At 31.5% G+C, this 24,044-nt stretch overlaps 2 protein-coding genes across 3 annotated transcripts; both read right to left on the bottom strand.

Moving 5' to 3' along the window:
* Positions 1 to 358: 358 nt before the first annotated feature.
* LOC7488083 (60S ribosomal protein L27a-3) lies at positions 359 to 1,005 on the bottom strand. Its single transcript, XM_002322742.4, has one exon. The coding sequence runs from the start codon at positions 916 to 918 to the stop codon at positions 478 to 480; it is 441 nt and encodes a 146-aa protein (XP_002322778.1). The 5' UTR covers positions 919 to 1,005; the 3' UTR covers positions 359 to 477.
* A 2,328-nt stretch (positions 1,006 to 3,333) lies between these two features.
* Positions 3,334 to 10,715, bottom strand: LOC7469944 (DExH-box ATP-dependent RNA helicase DExH1). 2 transcript variants are annotated; one of them, XM_052448058.1, is made up of 16 exons: positions 10,346 to 10,715; positions 10,021 to 10,166; positions 9,282 to 9,381; positions 8,992 to 9,207; positions 8,745 to 8,840; positions 7,784 to 8,059; positions 7,469 to 7,672; positions 7,198 to 7,354; positions 6,047 to 6,135; positions 5,555 to 5,769; positions 5,222 to 5,381; positions 4,813 to 5,086; positions 4,534 to 4,726; positions 4,240 to 4,426; positions 3,680 to 4,048; positions 3,334 to 3,588 (listed from the first exon to the last, which is right to left on the bottom strand). In XM_052448058.1, exons 1-16 carry the CDS (start codon positions 10,634 to 10,636, stop codon positions 3,457 to 3,459), a joined length of 3,105 nt encoding a protein of 1,034 aa, XP_052304018.1. In that variant the 5' UTR covers positions 10,637 to 10,715; the 3' UTR covers positions 3,334 to 3,456. The 2 variants fall into 2 exon arrangements, with proteins under 2 accessions (XP_052304018.1, XP_052304019.1); XM_052448059.1 differs by lacking the exon at positions 10,346 to 10,715 and having other exon boundaries at positions 9,282 to 9,385; positions 10,021 to 10,164.
* Positions 10,716 to 24,044: the final 13,329 nt, after the last annotated feature.

Genomic DNA, 24,044 nt, shown 5'->3' with positions numbered 1-24,044 from the left:
AGACAAACAGGCCCGAATTACAGAAGCTTGTTTAGCTACATGTTAGCACGGAATAAGGAAATCGATACCAATTGACTGTCCCAGTGATGAAATTACCATGAGGAATTCAGTGACGAATCAACTCCAGGACTATGATTTGTACACCTAACCTTTGGTCATCAAGTGACAAAAAAGCACCCATAACCATGTCTATCATCTCTAAAACAAGCATAGTCAAGCATTTTCAAGAACACATCATTGCTAAAACAAGCATAGTCAAGCATTTTCAAGAAACACAGCATAACAAGCATCATCAAACCATCAATCCAAGCAACTAAACAAATGAAAGGATCAAAAAGAGCCAAAGGACAGAGCCATGTGATAAGCAAAATCCCAATTTACCAACAGAAAAAACATAAAAAATTATAAAAGGATCCAAAAGTATCACTAAACACGTTTAATTTAAGGACAAGTCAAAATCTTGGAAAGGAACATAACCTAGGCTGTAAGAACAACAGCTCCACCAGCCTCCTTAATCTTCTTCTCAGCAATCTTTGACACAAGCTTGGCCTTGACAACAATGGGTTGCTTCTCAGGCAAAACCCCCTTACCAAGAACCTTGAAGTAACCAAACTGAGTGACATCAATCATGGGCACAGTATCCTTGGTTGCCTTGTCTTTGACGTCTTGTGGGACCATGGACCAGAGCTTGTCGATGTTGACAATGGGACAGTGGAATTTGTTGCGGAGCTTGTGGAAGTAGCGCATACCGACCTTACCGAAGTAACCAGGATGGTATTTGTCGAAGAGGATCCTGTGGTGGTGCATGCCTCCTGCATTTCCGCGACCTCCAGGGTGCTTCCTGTGCTTTCCGATACGACCATGACCAGCGCTCACGTGACCTCTCTTCTTCCGGTTCTTCTTGAAGCGGGTTGTCATTTTTGGTTTTCGAAGAGAGGTATCGCTTCTTTAGGGTTATGAACGGCTGCAATGGGTGAGTTACCACAGGGTCATTTAGGGTTTGGGATGGATCTATATATAGTGGTGATTGGATTTTGTGGTTGACGATTTTGTCCTCTAGGTTATCGGGGTAGTTCTTTGTTCAATGGGCTTTGAGATACTGGACCTGATTAAATAGAAATTATATGCTCAAAAATATTAGTGGGGGAAATTGAAGCCTTTTCTTCTTCTTCTTTCTTTCTTTTTTTTTTTAGAACGAGATATTTATATTTCTTCCTGAGATTTTTTATGAAATTATATTGCTATCCAATCTATAAATTTTCATTATCATTATAAAATATTTAAAATAAATAAATAAACATTTTTTAAAAAAAAACAATAAAACACAACAAAGTATTTTTTTAATGATTTTTCATGGTGTCAAATCCAAATCCAAATCATTAACAAATAAACTAAGCACTGGATCTGCACTTGATTTTCTTTCTTGGTCCCTCAAGTTTTTTTATCTTCAAAATATAGATTCTTTCAATTTAGTCCTTAAAAGTTCTTTTGTTTTGACAATAACATCCCTGAGCAACTTCTAAATGGTTTTTTTTTAAAACAAACCAAAATATAATGATAAAAAAAAAAACTTTTGAGGAGTAATATTTTTTGTTTACAAGATTACCAAAGTAATTGCATTATTTTGAATAAAATAAAATTACTAAAATACTCATAAGCAAAAAGCATATGTATTTTTTATTTCAAGAATAAGGTTGTAATTTTATTGTGTCAAAAACATTGAAATGATAAATCTAAACCCGTATAATATGTTAAAGATAATATTTTTTTTAATGTGGGATAAATAATTTTTTGAAATAATATTTTAAACTTTATTATTTATACCATATATAACATATATGCACATGAATTGTTTCTTAATTTTTTTTATATAAAATATTAAAACATCAAATATTTTTTAAAAAAATTTCCAAGTGACTCGAGACCTTGACCGGGCCTGTTTCATTCAAAATCCAGCCCTGTAATTAGCCCAGAGTAAATTAGTCGACCTACTGGTCAACCCCAAACTCGGGTGACGCAACAAAAACTCAGTAGAGACCTTTTTTTTGTCAAATGTGTTTTTTTTCCCACCTAGAGACTTCTTTTTTTCATATTTTTCAATTGGTTACTAACTCATTTTAAAGTTCACTATATAAATACTAGAAGAATGTTTTATTTTTTTTAATGTAAGATTTGAAGCCCTTTAATATATATATATATATTCTATGTTCACAATAAAAAAGTTATGTTTTTTTAATGTGGGATAATAAATTTTTTTGGTTTAAATACTTCAACTTAAAAGAATAAAATAGAATAAGATATAATATTTCTAATATGGGATAAAAAAACCTTTTTGAAAGCATCTGTCAAACTTACTTATTTACAACATGTATAGGTATTGAATCTAGCTCACAGCCAAACCCCACGCTATTGGGTCTAGTTTTCAGCTAGACCTAGATAGGTCTAATTTTATTTTTTTGCCTCTTTAATTTTTTTTCTTTTCTCTAGTATAATTTTTTTTTTCATATAGTAAAGAGAAAATAAATTGATGGGCCCTACCAAGCAAGACCCAATAAAGTTGGATTGACATCAAACTCAAGACACTTATTATATTCTTTATACTTTTTATATTTTTTTTTACATCTAAAAAAATAATTGGTATTGACCCAAGAGCAAATCAATATGCTAGTATGATTTTCAAACTTAGAGAAAATTTGAAAAAATCAAAAACCTTTCTGGATCAAGAAATATTACATTTAAACATAAAACTTTAATTTTTTTACTCCAATTTCATATAAAAATAAATAAAGTAATATTCTATTTACGAACGATACCCAAATATTTCATATATCATTATCCTTTTTATCAATGCAACCAAGCCTTGGTCTCCACCAACGATCTAATGCGATTTATTCCTTAACCAATGAAAAAAAAAAACTAGTATAAAATGACTATTCACTTCCCTTGGTTTCAAGCTAAACGTAAAAATTTGTGAGTTCATAGTAATAGAAAACTAAAATTTTAAATTCTTCCTGATTAAAAAGGATTACTTAAGCTGGGGCTTGAATCCATATTATATATGCTGTGATGAGGAAAATTCGAAGCAATAAGCAAATGGGGAGAGAAAAGCAGCAGTAGAGGTTGCAAAAGTTTTCCTTTCCTAAAATAAAACAATCTAAAAATAGGATTAAAATAAATCAGTTTATTCCGTGGCCATAGTTTTAACAACTGCAAAGCACATCATCAGCTCTACTTCTACCAGGCAAACAAGCAGGATTATAGTGTCGAGTACGGTTGTGCAATGGTGGTGACCCAAGGTTACATTAAAGCTAAATTGCAAACTGAAACGGGCACTTAAGAAGATCTTGTTTGATTTCGCCAAGCAAAAATTGTATATCAATTATTATCACCAAAAATATTACATGCAAATGGCAGGATCCTATGAAAAAGGTCGAAAGTCCTCAGTTGAAAGGTAATTTAGTACCTTACATTGTAACTGTGCAATAACTCAACCACCGCAGATACAACTCCCTTTCCCTCCACGTTAATGTCCAGGCATGGGTCCTCAATTTTCTTACTCAGAAGCTTGTCTAGTTCTCCCCTCAGTTTCTGCAGACACACCAAACAATATTGTGTTTACTTTAATATAAATTATAAATAGGAAACATAAACTCAAGGGAAACCTATTGAGAAACGTTACCTGTATCAAATCCAATACACTCTTCGATGCTGAGAAATGGAGGTAACCTCTTAGCATCTCAATACCCTCTCCATTTTTGCTGGCAACGAGATTACCACCAAAAAGAAGCAAAGCATAATCTGAAATGTTTGTTGAGTCTCGGACATAAATGCTAGTTGTTTTCACCCTTTCACTATAAACCATGTAAGGCAGAGGGAAGAGATGGACCCCAGCATTTACAGATGCAGGATGGATGTCAACTTTCCCAACTTCCTTAGTGAAGAATGCTGTTCGCTTTCCTCTTCTTTTACATTGCACAACATTTGGGTAAAGACCAGCACAAAGGATTGCTGATACCATCTCCATGTCATGGCTATATTGATTATAAGCCTGCAAAAATCATACACACGCATTTGACTTTACGAACCTGCTGGTCTCTTGACATTGGATTGCGTAGCAAAAGAAAGAAGTGGAAAGTGGGGATTATGCACAAATGACAGAATAAATCAATGGTCACATCATGGGCTCAGAAATGGAAGTTTTTGTCTGGAACATGAATAATTGAAAATATAGTAGCTTACACTAACACCCCTGGATTTGTTTACGAAGCCAATGTCTGATAGCAAGTTCAGAAACTGGTCTCTCATATCCTCCATCATCCGCAAAGTAACAGGGGACAAGAAATACTCCCAACAAAATGCTCTTTCATTTCGGTTGCGTTTTGCTTCCTTGTATCCTTCAAAAGCTTTAACAAGTGCTATGTGGTCGCTGCATTAAAGACATTGTCACTTTCTTTTTAACAGCATAAACATAGCCCATCATATCACAAAACATAAAATGCTATCAGAAAGAAGTATCAGGCTATGTTTAATAACCTGCAAGAGTCACCAGCAAAGGATCTTTTTGCAGCATCAGCTTCCCTTTTCCTGTCTATTGGCAGCACAAATGGGTCACGATGTGCAAGAGCAGCTGCAATTGTTAAAGCAGGGCTGAGGCATTGAAAGACACACCCCATCAAAAGCAACTTCCCAATATTCGGGTCCACAGGGAGATTACAAAGATGACGACCTGTCAGGCGTGATAAATTAGACTTGGCAGATATCCCAAAGGCATGCATATAAGATGTAGACACAAAATAGTCAAATTGCACATACCGAGTGGAGTAAGCTCCTCCTTATCATCTAAAGCCCCAATGGTTTTAAGTAGTTCAATTGCATTTTCCACAGCAAGAGGATCTGGTGGCTGTAGAGCCTTTGACAAAAACGATCCAACAGCTCCAAGCTGCAAACTTTTTATATGCAGACACAGTTCTTGCAAAGGTGTTCTCAGTATTTCTGGTAATTGATATTGAAGCATTGAATCATGAATGATTTTTGGATACAGTCTATAACAAACTCCTGGTTGCAATCGGCCAGCACGCCCCCGTCTCTAAAATTGTTTCAGAACACCAAGAAAACAAGAATGATTTTAATTTGTCATGGTGTGACAGAGGAGTTTAGTTTTATGTTTAAAAATGAGAGAATATTAATTATACACCACTCTTTCGAGATTCCAAGTGAATACCTGGTGTGCTGAAGCCTTTGAAACCCACGATGGTAACAAACAAGCCAGCTTGTTCAGTGCATCATAGCTGGTTTCCTTTGCCTTTCCACAGTCTACAACATACACCACATCATCTATGGTAATACTGCTCTCTGCAATATTTGTTGCCAGAACAATTTTTCTGCAAAAGGTAGAAGGGAAGGTTCAGAATTCAGGGGAGGAAAGATCATTTAAAATTTAAAAATGCTTGCAAGTAATTACAAACAGTTCAGCTAATGCTCTCTAATTACATGGACCAGGCAAACAAACAGATATTCTAAAGATTAGTGCAACCATTAACATAAAGATTAGTACCGCTTGTTAGGGGGAGGACGGTCAAAAATTTCACGTTGATTTATGGTTGGCATTGAACCATGTAGGGGAAGGACTAGAAACTTGCTTTGATCTCCTAGAAGTTTGTTTCCTTTAATCTGCTCAAGAAGCTTGGAGATCTCATCCCAGCCAGTGAGAAAAACAAGAACAGCTCCCTCACGTTCATGACGACAAATATATTCAATTGTTGCCTCCACCTAGAATATAAGTTTCAAACATAATTATAATGCTATGAAAAACAAATAAAAGTCTATTTACAATTACCCAAGCTATAAATTGATTTATATGACCAGCAAAAAATATATAGCATTAACAAATGATATAGCAAAATAAGAACCAGTTCTGGTGTAAGTACAGCATGTAATATCTTCCGATATTAACAATAACCAGATGTGCACAGATATCCGAGAAAAAAGCTTCCGGTTCGCAATAAATTTTGCATTAATATAGTAGTAAAGTTCTCAAAATACAAACCAGACCCAGGTCAAGCTGTGAACCCGACCAAGCTTCCAGAGAAAGTCTTGTTGATGCACTGTAATTTTTATATTGAGAACCAATATCAACTTCCTACAAAGGCAAAGCAATATCTCAGTCGGAAATAACAAAGCCACAGAAAGGAATTCTTAAGCTGAACTAATTCCTCAACTATGAACACTTAAAATAACCAAGATGGTGTAGGAATATCCTCTCTAGCACAAACCAGAAATAATAACAACAATAACTTACAAATGGTCACAAAAGCAATGGCTGCAATTGGAGAATCATATCTAATACAAGTGTTGTAATCATTTCAATGCATGTATAAACGGCCACACCTAATTCATAGAGATAATATCAAATATTGACTCTCATTAGACCAATCTGCCTTCCACAACAAGCATGCTTGGCAGAAAATTACTTAAATGCAGGATCTCCAGAATACAACTTTTTGTTTTTCGTTGTGTTTTTTCTGTCTGTTTAAGTGAGCGTTTGGAAACGCGGGCCAACCCGCGTTTCCAAAAAATTCATTTTTTTTTTTTTGCTAAAAATTAAATTTTTTTTGTATGTTTTAGATTGTTTTGATACGCTGATCTCAAAAATGATTTTTAAAAAATAAAAAAACATCATTTTGATGCATTTCGAAATGAAAAGCAATTTGAAAAGCAACCGCAACCACACTTCCAAACAGGCCAATCTATGGGAAAACTATGTATAGCAGTTCTGTAACTGATTCTAGTTGATGCCAATCTATGGGAAAACTATGTAGTTGGTGTCCTAGAAGACCTAATGGTCAACTGTCCACATTTGACAATTTGTTTCCAATTGCAGTTTAAGGGATCCACCAACAAAAAATGAGGATGCATGTAGGGTGTGGATAGTGATGAGAATCACCAAGAATACAAAGCTAGAAACAGTGATATCACTTAAGCAACCATTTTGGGACAAGATGAACCACATGACTTGAAATCAAACTAATTAAATCCCTCTTTTTTATAAGAATTTTTTTTTAAAAAAAAAAAAACTGACGAAATGAACCTTCCTTTACAGAACTGCTATACTGACAGTATATTTACCACTCGTGAGCATGTGAGAGCGAGAGAGCGAGAGGTACAAATAAAAAAATATATAGTTCAATGAGTTTAAACATGCCTCGAATAATTCAGTTATAGGATCTTTCTTTGAATATTGCTCTCTTCTTCTTTGTCTTGAATTCCCCTGAAAGCTGTCCAACTCTTGAATTTCATAGCGAGTTTTCTCCAACACATCTTCTAGATAGAACTCTGATACAGGGAAAGTTAATCCCTGCCAATATATCACGATAACTGAATGAATAATAGGAACATTCAAACATGATTGAACACCCTCAAAGAAAAGTGTTCCACTGCTATAGAGTGAAGATTACAATCACAAAAATACCGGGATATGAATAGTTGGGGCATTTCTGAAGTATTTAGAGAACAAGTCAGCATTAATGGTAGCACTCATTAGAATAAGACGCATATCTGGACGCCGAGGAAGAAGGTCGCGCAAAATAATCAACAGGAAGTCCTCATTCATTCCTCTTTCATGAATTTCATCCACTGCCAAATGGCTCACACCAGTTAAATTTGGATCCTGAACCTGTAGTTAGTGGGTAAGTATAGATACGGAAGCTGAAGAATAAAATTCCTATTAACAAGTTTATTCAAGCTTGGCCATAACAAATGGGAAATGCACAGTATCATCAATTACCAGCTTCCGGAGTAACACACCAGTGGTGCAAAAAAGGAGCCGGGTTTGAGCAGACCGTAATGCTTCCAGACGAATTTGATAACCAACAGTTTCACCAAGGCTCTCTCCCCTTTCAGATGCTATTCGTGCAGCAACAGAAATGGCAGATATACGGCGGGGTTGTGTGCATACTATGTTGTAATGAGCACCACGTAGAGATGATATTCCCTCCTCCAATATATACTGAGGAAGCTGTGTTGTTTTACCACAACCTGTTTCCCCTGAAATTACCAATACCTGCCAATGCCACACAAAAACAATGAAAATTAGATAAGAATTTAGCACTAAAAGCAGCAAGGAATTTAGTCAGAAATAAGATATAATGATAATTATTTATGACACATTCATCAGGTCAAACTTTAAATAAAATGGTTCTTCAAAAAGTTGAAAGGAGGGGGCAGAGGAATAAAAACGTGAGAGAGAAAGCAGATGAACCACAAAACAGAGGAAATTCAACTAACTCTGATTGGATACTAAATAGTTAATCCACCAATTGGTGTCAGTGAAAAGAAACACTACACCATTCTGTTAGCTTCCATTAAGAGCAAAGCTTTTTTTAATCATAATTAAATATTATATTAAGCCCACAGGTGTAATAACCATATGCCAAACTTCAGGCACAACCAGCAGGTGTGCGAAAGGCACATCCCTTTGCCACAATCAATTAGGAATATTAACAGCATATCATGCCGAAGCATGGCCCTACATCATCATTGCGTTCTGATACATTACTAATATAGGCTGAAGGCTGAACATATGGTGGCTATAATCAAGTTGCTTTTGATTACTCCACCAGATAATGGCCTTAGTTAAATTGAAAATAAATGAATGTTCTGAGACTCCTGAGGAAAACACATTGTTTTCCACATACATGTGATGCATCAGAGAAAGATTGCCAAAATGAAGTAAAAGAAAAATGCACCTGATTTTCTGCAACTGCTTTCAGAAATTCAGTTCTCATTTTGAATGCAGGAAGCTTTTCTCTGAAAGACTGCATTTCCTTCACGCTGCTACTAGCCTGAAAGTGTGAAACCAATAACATAAAAAACCTTTACATCTCAACATAGCCACTTGTAAACAACTTTGAATAATCAAGTGCATAATGCCTTTGGTTAGTTAAGTATATGATAAGTTAAAACATCCTCACACAAAAAGCCTAATGCGTTCACCTTTAATTTATCCTGCTTCTGCTTTAGTTCAATACTCTGTTTCTCCTTAGCAGCATCTGTTTCCAACATGGAAGCAGGTTTCACTATTTTACCACCAAGAGATGCATGTTTGCCTCCCTGAGAAGAAGTTGCATTGGACTCATTTCCAGCCGCTGCTTTTTGTGAGCTATTCAAAAGATTTCCAACTCTCCTCTCGATTTCTGTAGGCATTTGGATCTGCAGAAAGATTAAAAAATGAGAACTTATTACCTGAAAAGACATTTGAGTTTTATAAACTTCAATGCTTTTACCTCTTTCTGTGTGGATCCATGTTGCTCATCGAGATCAGCTCGATAATCTGGTAGTGGAACTTTGCTAACGACAAGGGTTTTGCCTTTATTGTATGCATGGCTTCCTTTCCACAAGTACAAAATGAAGATATTGTAAGTACAGACACATGATAAAAAGCCAAGAATCTTTTTCGTTGGAGAAGATTTTTCAAATTTTCCAATTTTCCAGAAAATTAAAAGTATCCTTTTGTAGTCTTACTGATCTCCAAATTTTCTTTTTTGACTTCAGAAAAAGCAGTATCTCAACTTCTCCACTTACCAGCTACCATATTATAATAAAAAATATACTTAGCAAACATGTTCTCCGATATTTTTTTCAAACTCAGAAAAAACTTTTCTAGTTTTAAATACTGACCATGTTTTCATGAAGAAATGAACTACAAAATGGAGATACAAAATGTTGAAAAAAAAAAGCTCTTTTCCAGACATAAACACACCCTATGCACCTACAAACAAAAAGATATTCAACCAACAGTCGAATCCTAATAGTCCTCTAAAAACTTCGTGTGAATACAAATAACCAAATTTGAATATCTGACAATATTCCTTACCCAGTGTAATTATCCTAACCATTTCTTAAGCATTTCTATATTAAATTCCTAACACATCACTACCAAATCAAGCTATTTACTTTATATAGTTCACTTCTTGTAAATATATATCAATACAGTATAAAAATTAGGAAGTTAAGCATACTTACAAGTGAAGCCCCAATTCGAAAGCCATATCAGAAAGCTTTTGCTGATCATCGCGGCTAAAACTACGCTTCATTATTATTTCTTGCTCCCCTCTAAGCTTCATTTGCTCCATTTTACTCCACCATTCATCTTCATCAAGAACCTCCATCTTCACCACCACAGTGAAAAAGAATGCATTTAAAAAAATATAAATATAACTAGCAGAAAAAAATCTAGTTAGCGAAAATTGAATCTTTAATGAGTCTAGAACCCTAAAAACCCTAAAACCAACTAGATAGTTATTAACAGTTAATGAATACAAATTGAATTTAATTTAGAAAACAATACCTCACTCTGTTTTTGTCTCAATCGTTCCGCTCTCCAAACAGGATCCCACCACCGCTGCTCACCACGTCCTCCTCCACGTCCTCCTCGTCCCCGTCCTCTATCACCACCACGACGGGGAACGCCTCCGCCTCCGCGACGGCCGCCTTGGAAATTAGGACGGCGTGACATGGCGTGAGTTGAGATGTCTCGATGAATGTACGAGAGAGTTGTTGAAGATAACGCAGGCGCGGCTAGTAAGAGATGTTTGGAAAAGAAAGAGGGAGCACCGTGTGAGCGACGAGCTAGAAACATTAATTAAATTATTTATTTATAATGGCAATAACACATTGGAAAGCTGTTACTCTGCAACCCACCGGGGAAGTGAAACTGTGGGGCTTTGCATGGACTTTCGCAGTTTGCGCGTGCGAGAAACATTCTTCTTTTCCTTTCTTTCTTTTCCATTTTTATGTGATTATAGTTATTTTTTAAAATATTTTTATTATATATATCAAAATAATATTTTATTATTTTTTAAAAAAAATTATTTTTAATATTAATTTATCAAAATAATATATAAATATTAAAATCAAAATTAATTTAAAATCAAAAAAATCAAAATTTTCAAAATATAAATCCAAACGAGCTCTAATAAAACTTTTGGAACAGTACTATGTGCTATTATAATTTATAAAATAATAAATAACTTATTATAATTTTTATATTTAAAATAAAATATTAAATTATATAATTTAATTTAATTGTAATATTAATTAAAATTATAAATTAGTTTTTTGCAATAAATATTTTTCATTACAAGTTTATATTTACATTGAGAGGTAGATCCTTAGTTATTGAAATAAATATGTGCTCATAATGGGGGAAGTCGTCATCAATCGAGGAAAATAAGAAAGCAAACAAAGAAACTATCTAGGTGGTTACCCAGTGGTAAAAGCTTGGGATCAAGAGGTTTGCTCCCTCTGTGGTCTCAGGTTCGAGCCCTGTGGTTGCTCATATGATGGGCACTGGAGGCTTACATGGTCGTTAACTTCAGGGCCCGTGGGATTAGTCGAGGTGCGTGCAAGCTGGCCCGGACACTCACGTTAAACTAAAAAAAAAAAGCAAACAAAGAAAGTTTCATGCACACAATAAATATGAAATTAAAGATTGCATTATAAGAAAAGAGCATCAATTGTAAAGATATTCTTTTAGAAAAGGGCTATACAATAAATACTTTTTTTTTATAACTCGGGGTGTCCGGGCCAGCTTGCACGCACCACGACTAATTTCTGGACCCACTGAGCACCCTGCAAGCCCAGTAGACAGGTAATGCACCGCGGGGATGACAAACGTGCACACTAAAATTCGAAGCTAGGATGCAAAGACAGGAATTCCCTATCAGGGTGCGCTATAGAATAAATACTTGTTATACTAGTATTGGGCATAGTGATTATGGAATTGATGCTTCTGTGAAATCAGAACTGGAAGGAGGTGCCAAAACGTTATCTTTGCCCCTTCCATGACTAGAACATGTCCCTAATAGACTGGACCAAGTAGAAACAATAGGGGATATAGCCACTGTTTTCGTGTCCAAAGCCTTTTTATTGATGAAGAAGAGACAAAAACAGAGTGGGGGAAAGAAAAGATGTAAGTTAAGGTTTTTATAATGAAAAAAAGAAGGGGTATTTTTGAAAAATAATTTTCAATTTCTATTAGAATCGAATTCCTTGACATAACCAGAAAATTGATTTTTATTTATATAATATTTCATTGGCAATTAAGCTGTATTCTCATTGACATATAAATTATCAATGGAAATTTGTCGGAGACGGGTTTCTCATCAGAGATTTTAAGTCTATCGATAATTCAGTCGGTGAATCCATCAACCAATATCAAAATAACTCACAACTCTTTAAAATTCTCCAAGGAAAATTGGACTATATTACCAACAGAATATTTATGTCAATCGGTGATTCCATCAATATTTCAGCAATTTTTTTTAATACATGTTTGTTTGGATAAAAATAATTTGACATTAAACAATATTAAACAACTAAATTAAATTGAAGAACATATTTTATATTATTAATTTAACTATAAAATCAATTACAAATATCTTAATATACTGGAAAATAAGTTAGAGGTGAAGGTAAAGGGAAGGGGGGGAAATCTCCTAGAGGTCCATTAATAATAGGATAATAAATCGATGTGTATGCCATTATCTACTCTCATTGATTCCAACTTCGTTCTTCATCCTCTGCCTCCAGTTTGACACTCAAATCGACCTTCACAACATCAATTTGTTCTTGAACCAACTCCTGAATGGCTACTGATGTCTATCACAGGTTGGATTATAGAGTGCCTATAGTTAAGACACTAAAACTTGCCCTTATATGTCGGGTTGTAGTTATAGAGATATTGTAAACCTGATTTCTACCAGAACCATCGGTTGCTCCAACCTCTAACCACAACTTTGAATCATATTTTGAATGAGTTAAAAGGTCTTCTTCATGTTTAAAACTCAATCGTAAGTATTATTAATGATGATCTCTAAGCTAACTTTATTGAAACAAAGGCATTTCCATCGACGCTTTAATCATTGATGTTATCGTGTGAGCAACTTCTATATTTATGTCCCCAAGGGGTGTAGCATGGTGGCAAAGGGCTTGAGATCTGCACAGCAGGTCTCGAGTTCGAGTCAGGGCGTGCACCTCTTGTAAGAGCCTGGGACAGCCGGGGTTTTACTCACTCACTTGGGCCCACAAAGTGCGCTTTCCGGGGGGTGGGTTTCCTCGAATCCAAAAAAAAAACTTCTATATTTATGAACTTGAAAATCAATTAATTAATGAAAAACTATATAAACACTTAATAAATTAGTTAATGTTATCCTTGAGGAAAAAAAAAAACCATGTAATTCGACTTGTATTTTGTATAAGCTTGCTAGAAAAAGGTTCCCTGGCATATGGGATGCCAGATCCGTGACTCGTATCAAACAAGCCTATGTTGGTAACAGGTGCAACATGTGCCTTTTATGATTAGCACCTAAATAAATTGTAGGCTTACCAACAATACTACTTGCAGAAGCATAAGCGATTCTTCTTAGCACTGAACTTTTTTCTTGGCAACTAAACAATATAACTAAAATATAATAAACAAAAATAAATAAATAGTGAAGCATGTTCAATTTAATTCTTAATCTATGATGTATGGGTTTTTGTATTACTGCATCTATCCATTTTTAACAAAATTTCAGCAACATCTCCCCTATATGGGATCCAACCTAAAAATTTTTAGAAATTCTAAAAAGCACATTCTCGAACCAAACCATCACCCACAAACATAAGTTTCACTATTTATATAAAAGTAATTTCAAATTTCAAAAATAAAAAAATATAAATAAACACAATGACAACATAAAAAATGATCATTCATGATTTAAACCCCATGGTTGGCCTTGAAAAGGCTATTGATCCGATAAAAAAAAAGCAATGTATAACTCACATATGGGAGACTTTTTAATTTATCTGCTATGGAAGGATATAAATGTAATATACATATTTAATTGTTTTACCCATATATGTAAGTGTATGTCAATAAAGTATCAAAATCAACATAATTTAGAATAATATAAAAAGAGAAGTAGCCTAAAAAGGCCCAACCATCCCATAAATTTCCTTTTATTCTAATTTCAAATATTGAACTACAAGGTGTTTTGATTGAGCTTTCATTTGTTTTAGATATTGTATATCTCATCCGAATAAGATTTTCTCATAAAACAATTATAAAAAGTCATAAATAAAAATTCATAATGTGATTTCTTAGTAATATTATTGTGAATATTTTTAATTATTATAATCAACTCTTCACAATTTGATTATATGCATACCAAACAAGAAAAAACCATCAAGATCAAACCTTAAGTGGTGGAGAGGGAGAGGGAGAGAGAGAGAGCGCAACCACCGATTCTAGAGAGAGAACATCGATCGTTGGTACTTACAATAGAGAGAGAAAGAGAGATGAAATGATGAGATTTATGGGAAAAGATGGATAATTAGGGATTCCCAACATATCAGGTTTTAATTCATCGATGAAATTTTTCGTCAAAAAAATCATCAGTGATTAAACATGTCATCAAATTAATGATGGACTAATCGACATAAATTTTAAATTCATTGGTGAATTTATCGATAATTTCAAGAATTTTCTGAATTTTTTTTAATACCTACCAAATTCACTAATGATTTTTCATCAATTAGTGATTATGTCAGTTAGTCCTAATTTTATGAATTTCTTCCAAAATTCTTTGTAAATCTTCGACAATTGTAACATCAATCGGTGAGGAAGTAATTCACCGATGAATTTTCATGCACTGGTAATTCCATTGGTCAGTTCTAATTTGATGAATTTCTCCCCAACTCTCTATAGTTCTTTAACTATTTTAACGTTTGTTGGTGAGTCCATCATGATTTACAATTATGGTAATCATCAATAGAATTGCTAATAGGTATTTTATAATTTTTAATTATTTTTAAATATTGTCGGTGATTCCATATAAAAAAATTAAAAATATTTATTATAATGCCTTGTCCATCCTAGTTATACATCAATAGCAGCAACAATAACAACAATTATATTCAAACCAAAACTACAATAATAAACGCTTGGTGAATGTAAAAAATATAATGTAATATAAAGTAATAACAAATATTTTAATTGTATAATGATGTTTTACATTTAGAATCAATTCAAATCCTTTTTATTCTAAATTTTCCTCATATTTAATTTTATCATCTTCATGTCTATCATCATTTTCTTCTTTGTTGAATTATAGGTTATTGATCTCTCCGGCTTCATAAACTTTTATATGTCCATTAGTACTTAACATATCATTTAATTCGTCAACATCAATATAAATACAAGTATTCTCAGCGACATAAAAAATTAAATTTTCTTCTAACTTCGTAGATAGAGCAACTCAATATAGATCAATTAACTCATCCAATTGAAATATATCTTATCTCATAATTACTTCATTGTTACCATCTTTAACAACTTGGACACAACTCTTAGATTTGTTTTTCATAACGGATAATCAATCAACTCTATTATGATCTTTTCTAAAGGAAAGAGTGTATACGTAATACATTTGCTGGCATTATTTAGCGAATACAAAAAAATCATTGATGTTAACAAGTCTACCTATTTTATTCATTTTGATCAAACGATGGTCAAGATCTACTATAATTCCTTTATCGGTATCATGTCAATAGTATTTGAATAAAAAGATTGCATTTTACACCATGTGATACTTTAATTCAATCACCTCTTCTATCTTGTCATAAATAATCAACTTCAAACTCGTTAAAAGCTGATCACTTGACACAAAACCTATTATTATATGTATTTATACCAATTAAAGAAACACCAGTTATAACACTAAATCTTTCTTTCAGAACCAGAGATAGTAATTTCAAACTATCAGCATTGCATCTCATGTTATACAATTGGTTAAAGATAATTGATAGTCAATGAAAAAAGCTAAGTAAATGTATTCTCGTTAGAGTTACAAATTATTACATACTTACTTGTGTTTTAAACCATATGACAAATTGTTCATATTATAATTAGAAAATTTAAGCTTCAACAAGATATAAATTTTGGGATAACGAAAATTAATGATGTTGTCTATAAAAAAAGTTATTAAGAATTTAGTCTATATGAGAATACAAGAAAGAATGATTTAAGAATATTGTCATCACTTATTTTTCAACACTTATTTTCAACATATTTTCAAAAACAAAATTATAAAATCTAAAAAAATACCAAAATCTAAAAAAAATATTATTTCGACGTGATTTGGCTAATTTCTGGTCATTTCATAACTTTCAACCATTTCACTTATTGTTTTTGTATTTACAATTTTTTTGAAAAAAAAGAAAAAAAATCAATCAAACAAAAAGAAAATTTTTTTATTGATTAAAATGTAATTGAAAAAAAAATAAAGACTAGTTTAGTATAAAAGGTAATAATTGTAAAAGAAAAAAGAGAGGGAACACCATGTTAAAAAAATAAAATTTTAGAAAATATTGGAAGCTAGAATGACAATGGAGAAGTTTGTAAAGAATTTAGGAAAATAGATGGGTATGGAAGAATTTAGAGATTAGGTGTGAAAAAAAAATATTCTTGATAGTATAAATAGGTGGTTAGATACACAAATAGAAAGGACAATGAGAGAACACACAAAAAAAGCCTCACATAATTAGTTTTGACTTTATCAAACACTCTTTAAAAAATCACCAAAACCAAGAAAAAGAGATAAAAAAAGCCATTATACTATGTACACTATCCAGCACACACTCACATTTAACAAAAAGAAAGATAAAAATATGGACTCTTTCTTCCCATTAAAAATCACCAATCTCTATATTTAGAACAAAAAAAAACCTAAATATGAACTATATCACCTTCAAGATAAAGGAGAAAAACATTATCTATAACAACTCATTTTCTTAAAAACTGAAACAAAACATGTGACCATTATTTGCTTTATCTTTGATTCTCTTTAAAAATCAACCCTCACTAATAACCATTCATGCCACTGATGAATTGAAAACACCATTGTCACCGAGAACAACCACTTTCTTTTATCATAGCAACACAGTAGGCCACCTCTTTCTCCCCTTTTCATTCCAACCGAGAGTCTTTCTCTAGCTATATCCATAAGATAGCCCAACCTCCGCAAATCACATTCCTCTGAAAAAACCGATAGCTACTTTACTTCAACACAATCCTCATCTTCTTTTTACCATAGTGTTAATCTAATTCAATTTCATCAATTACATACAAATTTAATTTTTTTTAAATCCTAAAACAAACCCTAACATACAAATCATATTTTAATACAATAAAAATTCTTCATAAAAAGGCAGTAAAAATTCTATATGAAAGACTATAAAACACTTAAATATACAAGCAAACTATAAATACTACATAAAATATCAATAAATCAACCTAAAACATAGATGGGCAGGTTTGCTTACATGGTTTAAGGAATATTTAAAAAAAAAGGATTGAACTAAAACATTACTGAGTGTTTGGGTAGCTGAATTTGTGAGAATAAAGCCTAGATTTATGGCAAAATAGAGGGAATGGGCTAGTATTTTTTGTAGGGAAAGGAAAAAGAAGGAGAAGAACAAAGGGATGGGGGCAGCTATTGGTTATAACACTTTTAAATTTGTCGATGAAATTCTTGACGGAAACTACCGATGGAATAATAGCAAATAATGATATTTTATTTTACCAACAGAATTACCAACATAATATTTCTTGATTTTTTAATTTTTTTAATTATGTTAGCAATTTCATTAGTTATTAACAACATAATATATTAATGGTGCTGGTAATGTTTGATAAAATTTTTTTGTCAATATTGAAAATTACCAATGAAAAATATTTAATCGGTAATTCTGTTGCTATTTGACAATTTTTCGATAACGTGAGCAAATTAGAGGGGAGACCATCTGATTTGTATTTTTAGTCATTTTTATTGAATTATATTTGGAATTCAAATTAATACCTTCAAAAGAATTTCAAACACAGAAATTGATTTAACTTGTGAATTGAATTCTGAAGGTTCTAAATAGCCTGTTAGATAAATGCATGAAAATACAAATATTTTTTTTATTTTGATCGACATCAAATGTTAAAACTTAAAAGATCCTGATAAAGAATTTGGGTTAAATTGTGAACTTTAATTAAATTTTGAGAAGACGTGGTGGATTATATGGATGTGTTTTAGATTAATCGTGGTACATCATAACCATTAAATGGCTAAAACCTTATTTTAATATAAAGTTGAATTATTTGTGATTGTAGTTTCAATTACAATAGCTAATCCCATTTTGTGATTTTTAAGAGCATTCATAGCCATGCTTTTCAACCTAGGCTTCTTAACTAGAATAACTAGCAAGGATGTTTTCCATCTATAACATTCTTGCTCCTTGGATGACTTTTTATTTTAGCTTTATCAATGATGCTTGCTATATAAAGTGAGAACAATAACACTCTTCAAATGGTCTTGATGAGGAGGTAATGGTAGGTGGAAAAGAAAATGTAGAGGGTTGATCAAGGCTGCAATTCAACTATTGTTATGGTGGTTCTATGACCTAGATGTGTTACTGAGAAGTTAGGAAAGATTACAACAAGAATGAGCTAAAATAAGAACAATTATAACAAAAAGAAGAAGCTCTTGGAAGGTTATGAAAAGGATATTCTTGTATCTTTATCTCTAGAGGCTAAACAGAAACATAAGCAATAATTAAAAAAAGAAATACATGGATTCAAAATCCAAAACCTAATTTGCCAAACTAAAAAACCTTTAATAAACAACCAAACCCATTTTTCACACTACATTTCTCTCCCTATGATTTCAGTTTTGTTTACAAAAAAGAAATTAAAAGAAAAATGACAGTTTCAATGATTAAATTCTCATAATTTTAATGCTTTTCATCAATTTTACTTTTAAACTTTATAAATTTCTCAATCAATAGCTTCCATCTATTTTTAATGCTTTCATCCATATTTTGTAGAAAGATTATTGTTTTTTAATAAGTGATTACAATATAGGTTCTTATTGAGAAATCAAAATAATTGAAGATTAAGATTGATTTTAAAAAAATAAGTTAGGCATAAAGTTGATAATAATTTGGCAAATTAGATTGGTGACCTATGCTACACAGCAGGCCAAGTTAAATTTTTTCAAATGTAAAAAAAAAAAAATCAAGGCGACACTATTGTTTTTAAATAAGTAAGGAAAATATAAGATTTGGATTTTTTACTCGACCAAGTTCTATAAGCATGGTTAGTTTAATTATATGATTTTTTAAAAAATAAATCATAAATAACTCAAAAAAAGTAATAATTAACCCCCAAAAAATAATTTTCCAGTATCATATTTGGAATAAGAAAAAAGAAAAGTTTGTTAGAGACCTAGAGTCGCTTTGCCATAGAAACCGCTCAACCACCAGAAAGAACTTATCGAGATGTTTGAAATGCTATTGCAAAAGGCTCTATGACAATATCAAAAAAGATCATACATGTAGTTAGTGCAACGACCTATAAAGCAACTTAACAAAAAATCATGGGATGGACATCTTATGCTTATATCAAATCAATTAATTTGATTTAGTTGAAAAAAATCTATGAAAAAGCTAAATCTAACAAATAATAAAAAATAAAAAGACTCAAGATACCCTGGATAATTACAAAAATTAGTGAAAAATCCTATAAAAAAAATAACTAGAGTCGAATCTCCTTGAGAGATGGAACTGGAAAAAAAAAACATGAGCTTAAAATAATAATGATCAAATTGGTAGTAAAAAAACTTAAGGATGATGAAATCATAAAAAAAAATAAAATTTTAAAAATCATCTCAAATAAAACAAATATCAATTAAAAGAAATAGTACCGGATTTGAAAGATAAAAAATTAAAGAGGGATAAAATTAAAAAAAAATCAAATTTCATATATCATTTAAAAAAATATATAATCAAAATAAAAGGAACCAAATGTGAAGGAATAAATAATTGAAGAGCTGATTTTGAATTTTGCAAGGTCAATATAGAAATTGAGGATGAGAGACAAAAAAAAAAGGTCGCACGCACCAAACTAAAGGTCAGTTAGGAACACACGCATCAAACCAGAGGTCAATTTGAAACACACGTCGTCCATGGATGGAGGGGAAGTTAAGATGATCTAAACACCACCTTGGAAGCCACCTTTTAACCACTAAATGGCATCTCATGTGCCACCGAGAAGATGCAGAGATAACTCACCCGGTGTACGTACATCGCATGCGCCGACCAAGTTTTTTTAACAATATTTATGCTTAGTTAATTACCAAACAACCCCTCAACAAACTAGATTGTTACAAAAAAGATGTAGAGCCCTTGGATATAAGTTATAAAAATTGTCTTTTAAGGTAAAATTAGTAATTCAACTGTTAAAAAAAAAGGACCATAAACCTCCAAGATCCAGATTTATGATTTTTTACTTTTACAGAAAATTAAGTAATTTTACCATGCTAAAAAATATGTAAAGATCTTCTTATCCCCGTTTAATTCATAAATGACTTTTTGACCATTGAGAACAAACCATCCTATCCCTATACAAAGCTCAATGATTTTTTATAGAAAGATAAAAGTGTCAAAACAATGTTTCAATTTACAGTGTTTTGTGTCTTTGTCTATAATAGAAACCTAAACTCTTTTAGATATTATTAATATTTAAGTTGTAGCTAAAAAATCAATTTGATATTTTTTTGGGTTTAAAATCAAATTGAAAAGTTTCCACCATAGTGTAATTGCATTGTCTAATAGGTATTTATTGTAGGACAAATATATAAATATATGATATGACATTCCCTTTTTTGCTTAAAAAAAGCAAGATTCTTACGATTTAAACAAGAAATTCTCTTGTCAAGTATTTCATATTTTTCCTATAAATAACCAATTGTAATTTTAGATTTATTTTCAAAAATCTACATTGAAATTAAAATTTATTTGATTAAGGAATTATAAAATTCAAACATTAAATTTTAGTGAAATAAAAAAAATTGCACCAGTCTTTGATATTTTTTTAACACTAGAATTTTTATCTATTATAGACGGGGACAATAATTATTAATAAAAAAATTTCTGTTGATGGAATAATTTATTTTATTTCATACATAATTATTATCTCATCTTATTTTGTGATTTAAACAATAATATGATAATTGTCAATAATTAGATATACTTTCCATTTCTATATAAAAAAAGTACATTGATACATTACAGAAAAAGAAACTAGATAGGTGGCTTACTCTATGCCAAGGCCAAGCCATATGTTTTCCAATGAAAAAAAAAAGATTTGACTAAATTGACTCAACTAAATTTAATAAACTCAACTAATTTAATAATATAAACAAAAAGTGCAACAATAATAAATAAAACAACAAAAGAAATTAATAATGATGAACTAAAAAAATGAACGTTTGTTAGTATCACAAAAAGATATCCTCCACATATTCTTAAAATATCTCCATGATCTTATTTGATAATAAAGCAAAAATTAAATGAGGTTGGAATAACCTCATAGAAAGCAAAATAAAAAAAATAATTTAAAGCCAATTTAAAGCAAGTCAAATGTTGCAGGATAAAAATGAAGAAATTTTAAAATCGTAAAAAAAATGACCTGAGCCCATTTAGGTTAGTATGCCAAATTCGTGACTTGGTTGTGATATCAGGGTAACCCCATTGAAAACAAATTAAATGAAACCATGAAGCTCAATCATCAAACAACCTAAAGTTGAAGGGCAAAATTGAAAAGAAAAAAAAAGACTCGGGTTAACCCGCATCCTAGGATATATGTTCAGGATGAGCCTATAAAAAAAAGTGAAAAAGCAATACTAAGACCAATTCCAAACCAATGAAATTCTGAATGATAACATTAAAAAAACAATCAATTTTAGAAAAGAACCTAAAAAAACCATGGTCAACTTGCGATATTCTGCGAAATCAATGACCTTAGTCATAAGCTTAGGAGTAACCATATAGAAGGAAAGCCCTAAAAGATCACGGAGCAAAATTTCTAATTAACCAAATGCTAATAAATGCAATTGAAAAAAAAATCAATAAAAAAAGGATCTAAAACAAAACAAATACCAATAAAAAAAATAAAGACCATAATTGATATAAAAATAAACTTAAATTAAATGTTGAGTGATAAAATTGAAAAAACAAATCAATGAAGAAAAAGATAAAAAAATAGCAATCGAAAGAATGAAGATTAAATTTGATATAAAAACTAATTAAAACCAACTGATGAGGGACAAAATTGAAGGAAAAAAATCAATACTAAAAAGGATAGTAAAAAAAAAACAAATAATAATCAAAAGAACGAGTACTAAATTTGATACAAAAAACAAATGATAAGACACCTTTAATTTTTTTACAGAGCAACGAAAACCTGATGAGAAGAGATAAAAAATAGAGGGAAAGAAAAAGTTCACGAGAACCCAATTGTCATGCTGTTGTGTACACATGCGTGACTACCAGGAAGATCACGTCAAGACACTTCGAATGTCGCCATGAAAGGAGGTGTTAGGCCGTCGTCTAAAGCCTCACACGCCATTGGAAGATAACAAAGCCTTCCCACATGCTAGCACGTGCGTTGCACCTAATAGCCTCTTTGTGCAACTTATTTATCAAGTCCTTATATTTATTTTAGTTTCAATTTTGGTCCCCTGACACTTAGTTGTTTTAAATTAGCTAAATTTTATTTTATTTTGCAAAATGGAGCACCAATTTTTTCCTTTGATAATACAAGATCCCCGTATCAAGGTAAATAAAATAAACTATTGAGTCAATTCCCAAATAAATTCAATTTGAGAGGATCTAATTAAAAAAAAGTTGAGGGACCGGAAAAAAAACTTACCTTGACCATACAAATCAGCCTCTGGTGTTGGCAAACAAAAAGGACTTAATATTTGTTCAAGTTTTAAATTTGATCATTGAAACTCTAATTCTTATAATTCAATAAAATTGAATTTTAATTTGCTAAACCGAGCAACAAAATATTCCCAAACAAAAAAAAAATCACTATAACCAATCCCATAGAAAAGCAATGTTAAATGAAAAAAATAAAAGAAAAACAAATCGAGGCATTAAAGTGGAAAACAATTTTGAAACAAAAAAATAAAGAAAAATGTGTGAATCTACATTGTTCTTTCTCATATGACACAATGAAACATTGATGGCATTTAGTTTTTTTTTTTCAATTTCAATTGATTTTTTTTTCATTTTTAGCATTCAATATTTTGGTTTATTTTAAATTAGTTTTCACGGTCTCGCATAAACTTTTTATCATTTTGTTGGTGTTTGATTTTGAAAACATTTATTTTTATTTATTTATTTTAATTATTCAAGTTGTCTTTAAACTAATCAAGTTGATCAGGTCACATTAGGTTAATCCCCACATTATTTAATTTTTTTTCCCTACTATAGAATATGTTAGCAATGTCTACCTCTTTATTTTTTTTTCCTAAAAAAAACTGATATGATCCGCAACATAGCACATGCTAACAATCTCATATAATTCTAAAAATAATTACCATGATCGAAAAAATAATGAAATCACTATAATTCAATTTGATTAAAAATAATTGTAATTTTCAATGAAAATATTTTAATGTATTACTCTGTCTTGCAATAGTTACAAAAAAAAAAATTATAATTATAGCATCTTAAAATTTATAAAAATAATTAAATAAAATTTATAATCCAACAAGTACAAATATTTGATAGTTCTTAATTTTATTTTATAGACAAGTAGGTAATATAAAAAAAAATAAAAAAATTGAAGGATGAAATTAAGCTAATAATAATAAAAAAACAAAGTACCTAGAAAAAAAATCCTAGGCGCACAGGCTTGGGTGATTCAGTGCGCCTCGACCTTAATAAGAATAGCCAAGGTGCGCGGGTCTACCATCTTAGGTCCATGTGCCTGGGCTTTGATAATATTTTTTATAAGAGGAAGATAACATGTCGTCCGCCCCATTTTTTCTTTATATAAATCATGTGACATGTCGCTTATAAATCAATGGGTGTTTCATACTTAAAAATTCATTTTAAACTATTTTGACAAAAAAAAACCTAAAAAACACACTATAAATCTAAATAAACCC

Source organism: Populus trichocarpa, chromosome 16 (assembly GCF_000002775.5).
Source record: "Populus trichocarpa isolate Nisqually-1 chromosome 16, P.trichocarpa_v4.1, whole genome shotgun sequence".
Lineage (NCBI taxonomy): Eukaryota > Viridiplantae > Streptophyta > Magnoliopsida > Malpighiales > Salicaceae > Populus > Populus trichocarpa.
The sequence above is the reverse complement of the archived record's forward strand: the minus strand, read 5'-3'. Positions and strand labels throughout refer to the sequence as shown.

Bases quoted from the DNA above. Each gene is read 5' to 3' on its own strand.
- LOC7469944 (XM_052448058.1), bottom strand. From the start codon at position 10,636: ATGTTTCTAGCTCGTCGCTCACACGGTGCTCCCTCTTTCTTTTCCAAA. The intron at 7,673-7,783 runs GTAATTGATGAT...CACTAACTACAG, and splicing joins GTGTGTTACTCCGGAAGCTG to GTTCAGGATCCAAATTTAAC. The intron at 3,589-3,679 runs GTAACGTTTCTC...GTGTGTCTGCAG, and splicing joins GTGTATTGGATTTGATACAG to AAACTGAGGGGAGAACTAGA.
- LOC7488083 (XM_002322742.4), bottom strand. From the start codon at position 918: ATGACAACCCGCTTCAAGAAGAACCGGAAGAAGAGAGGTCACGTGAGC.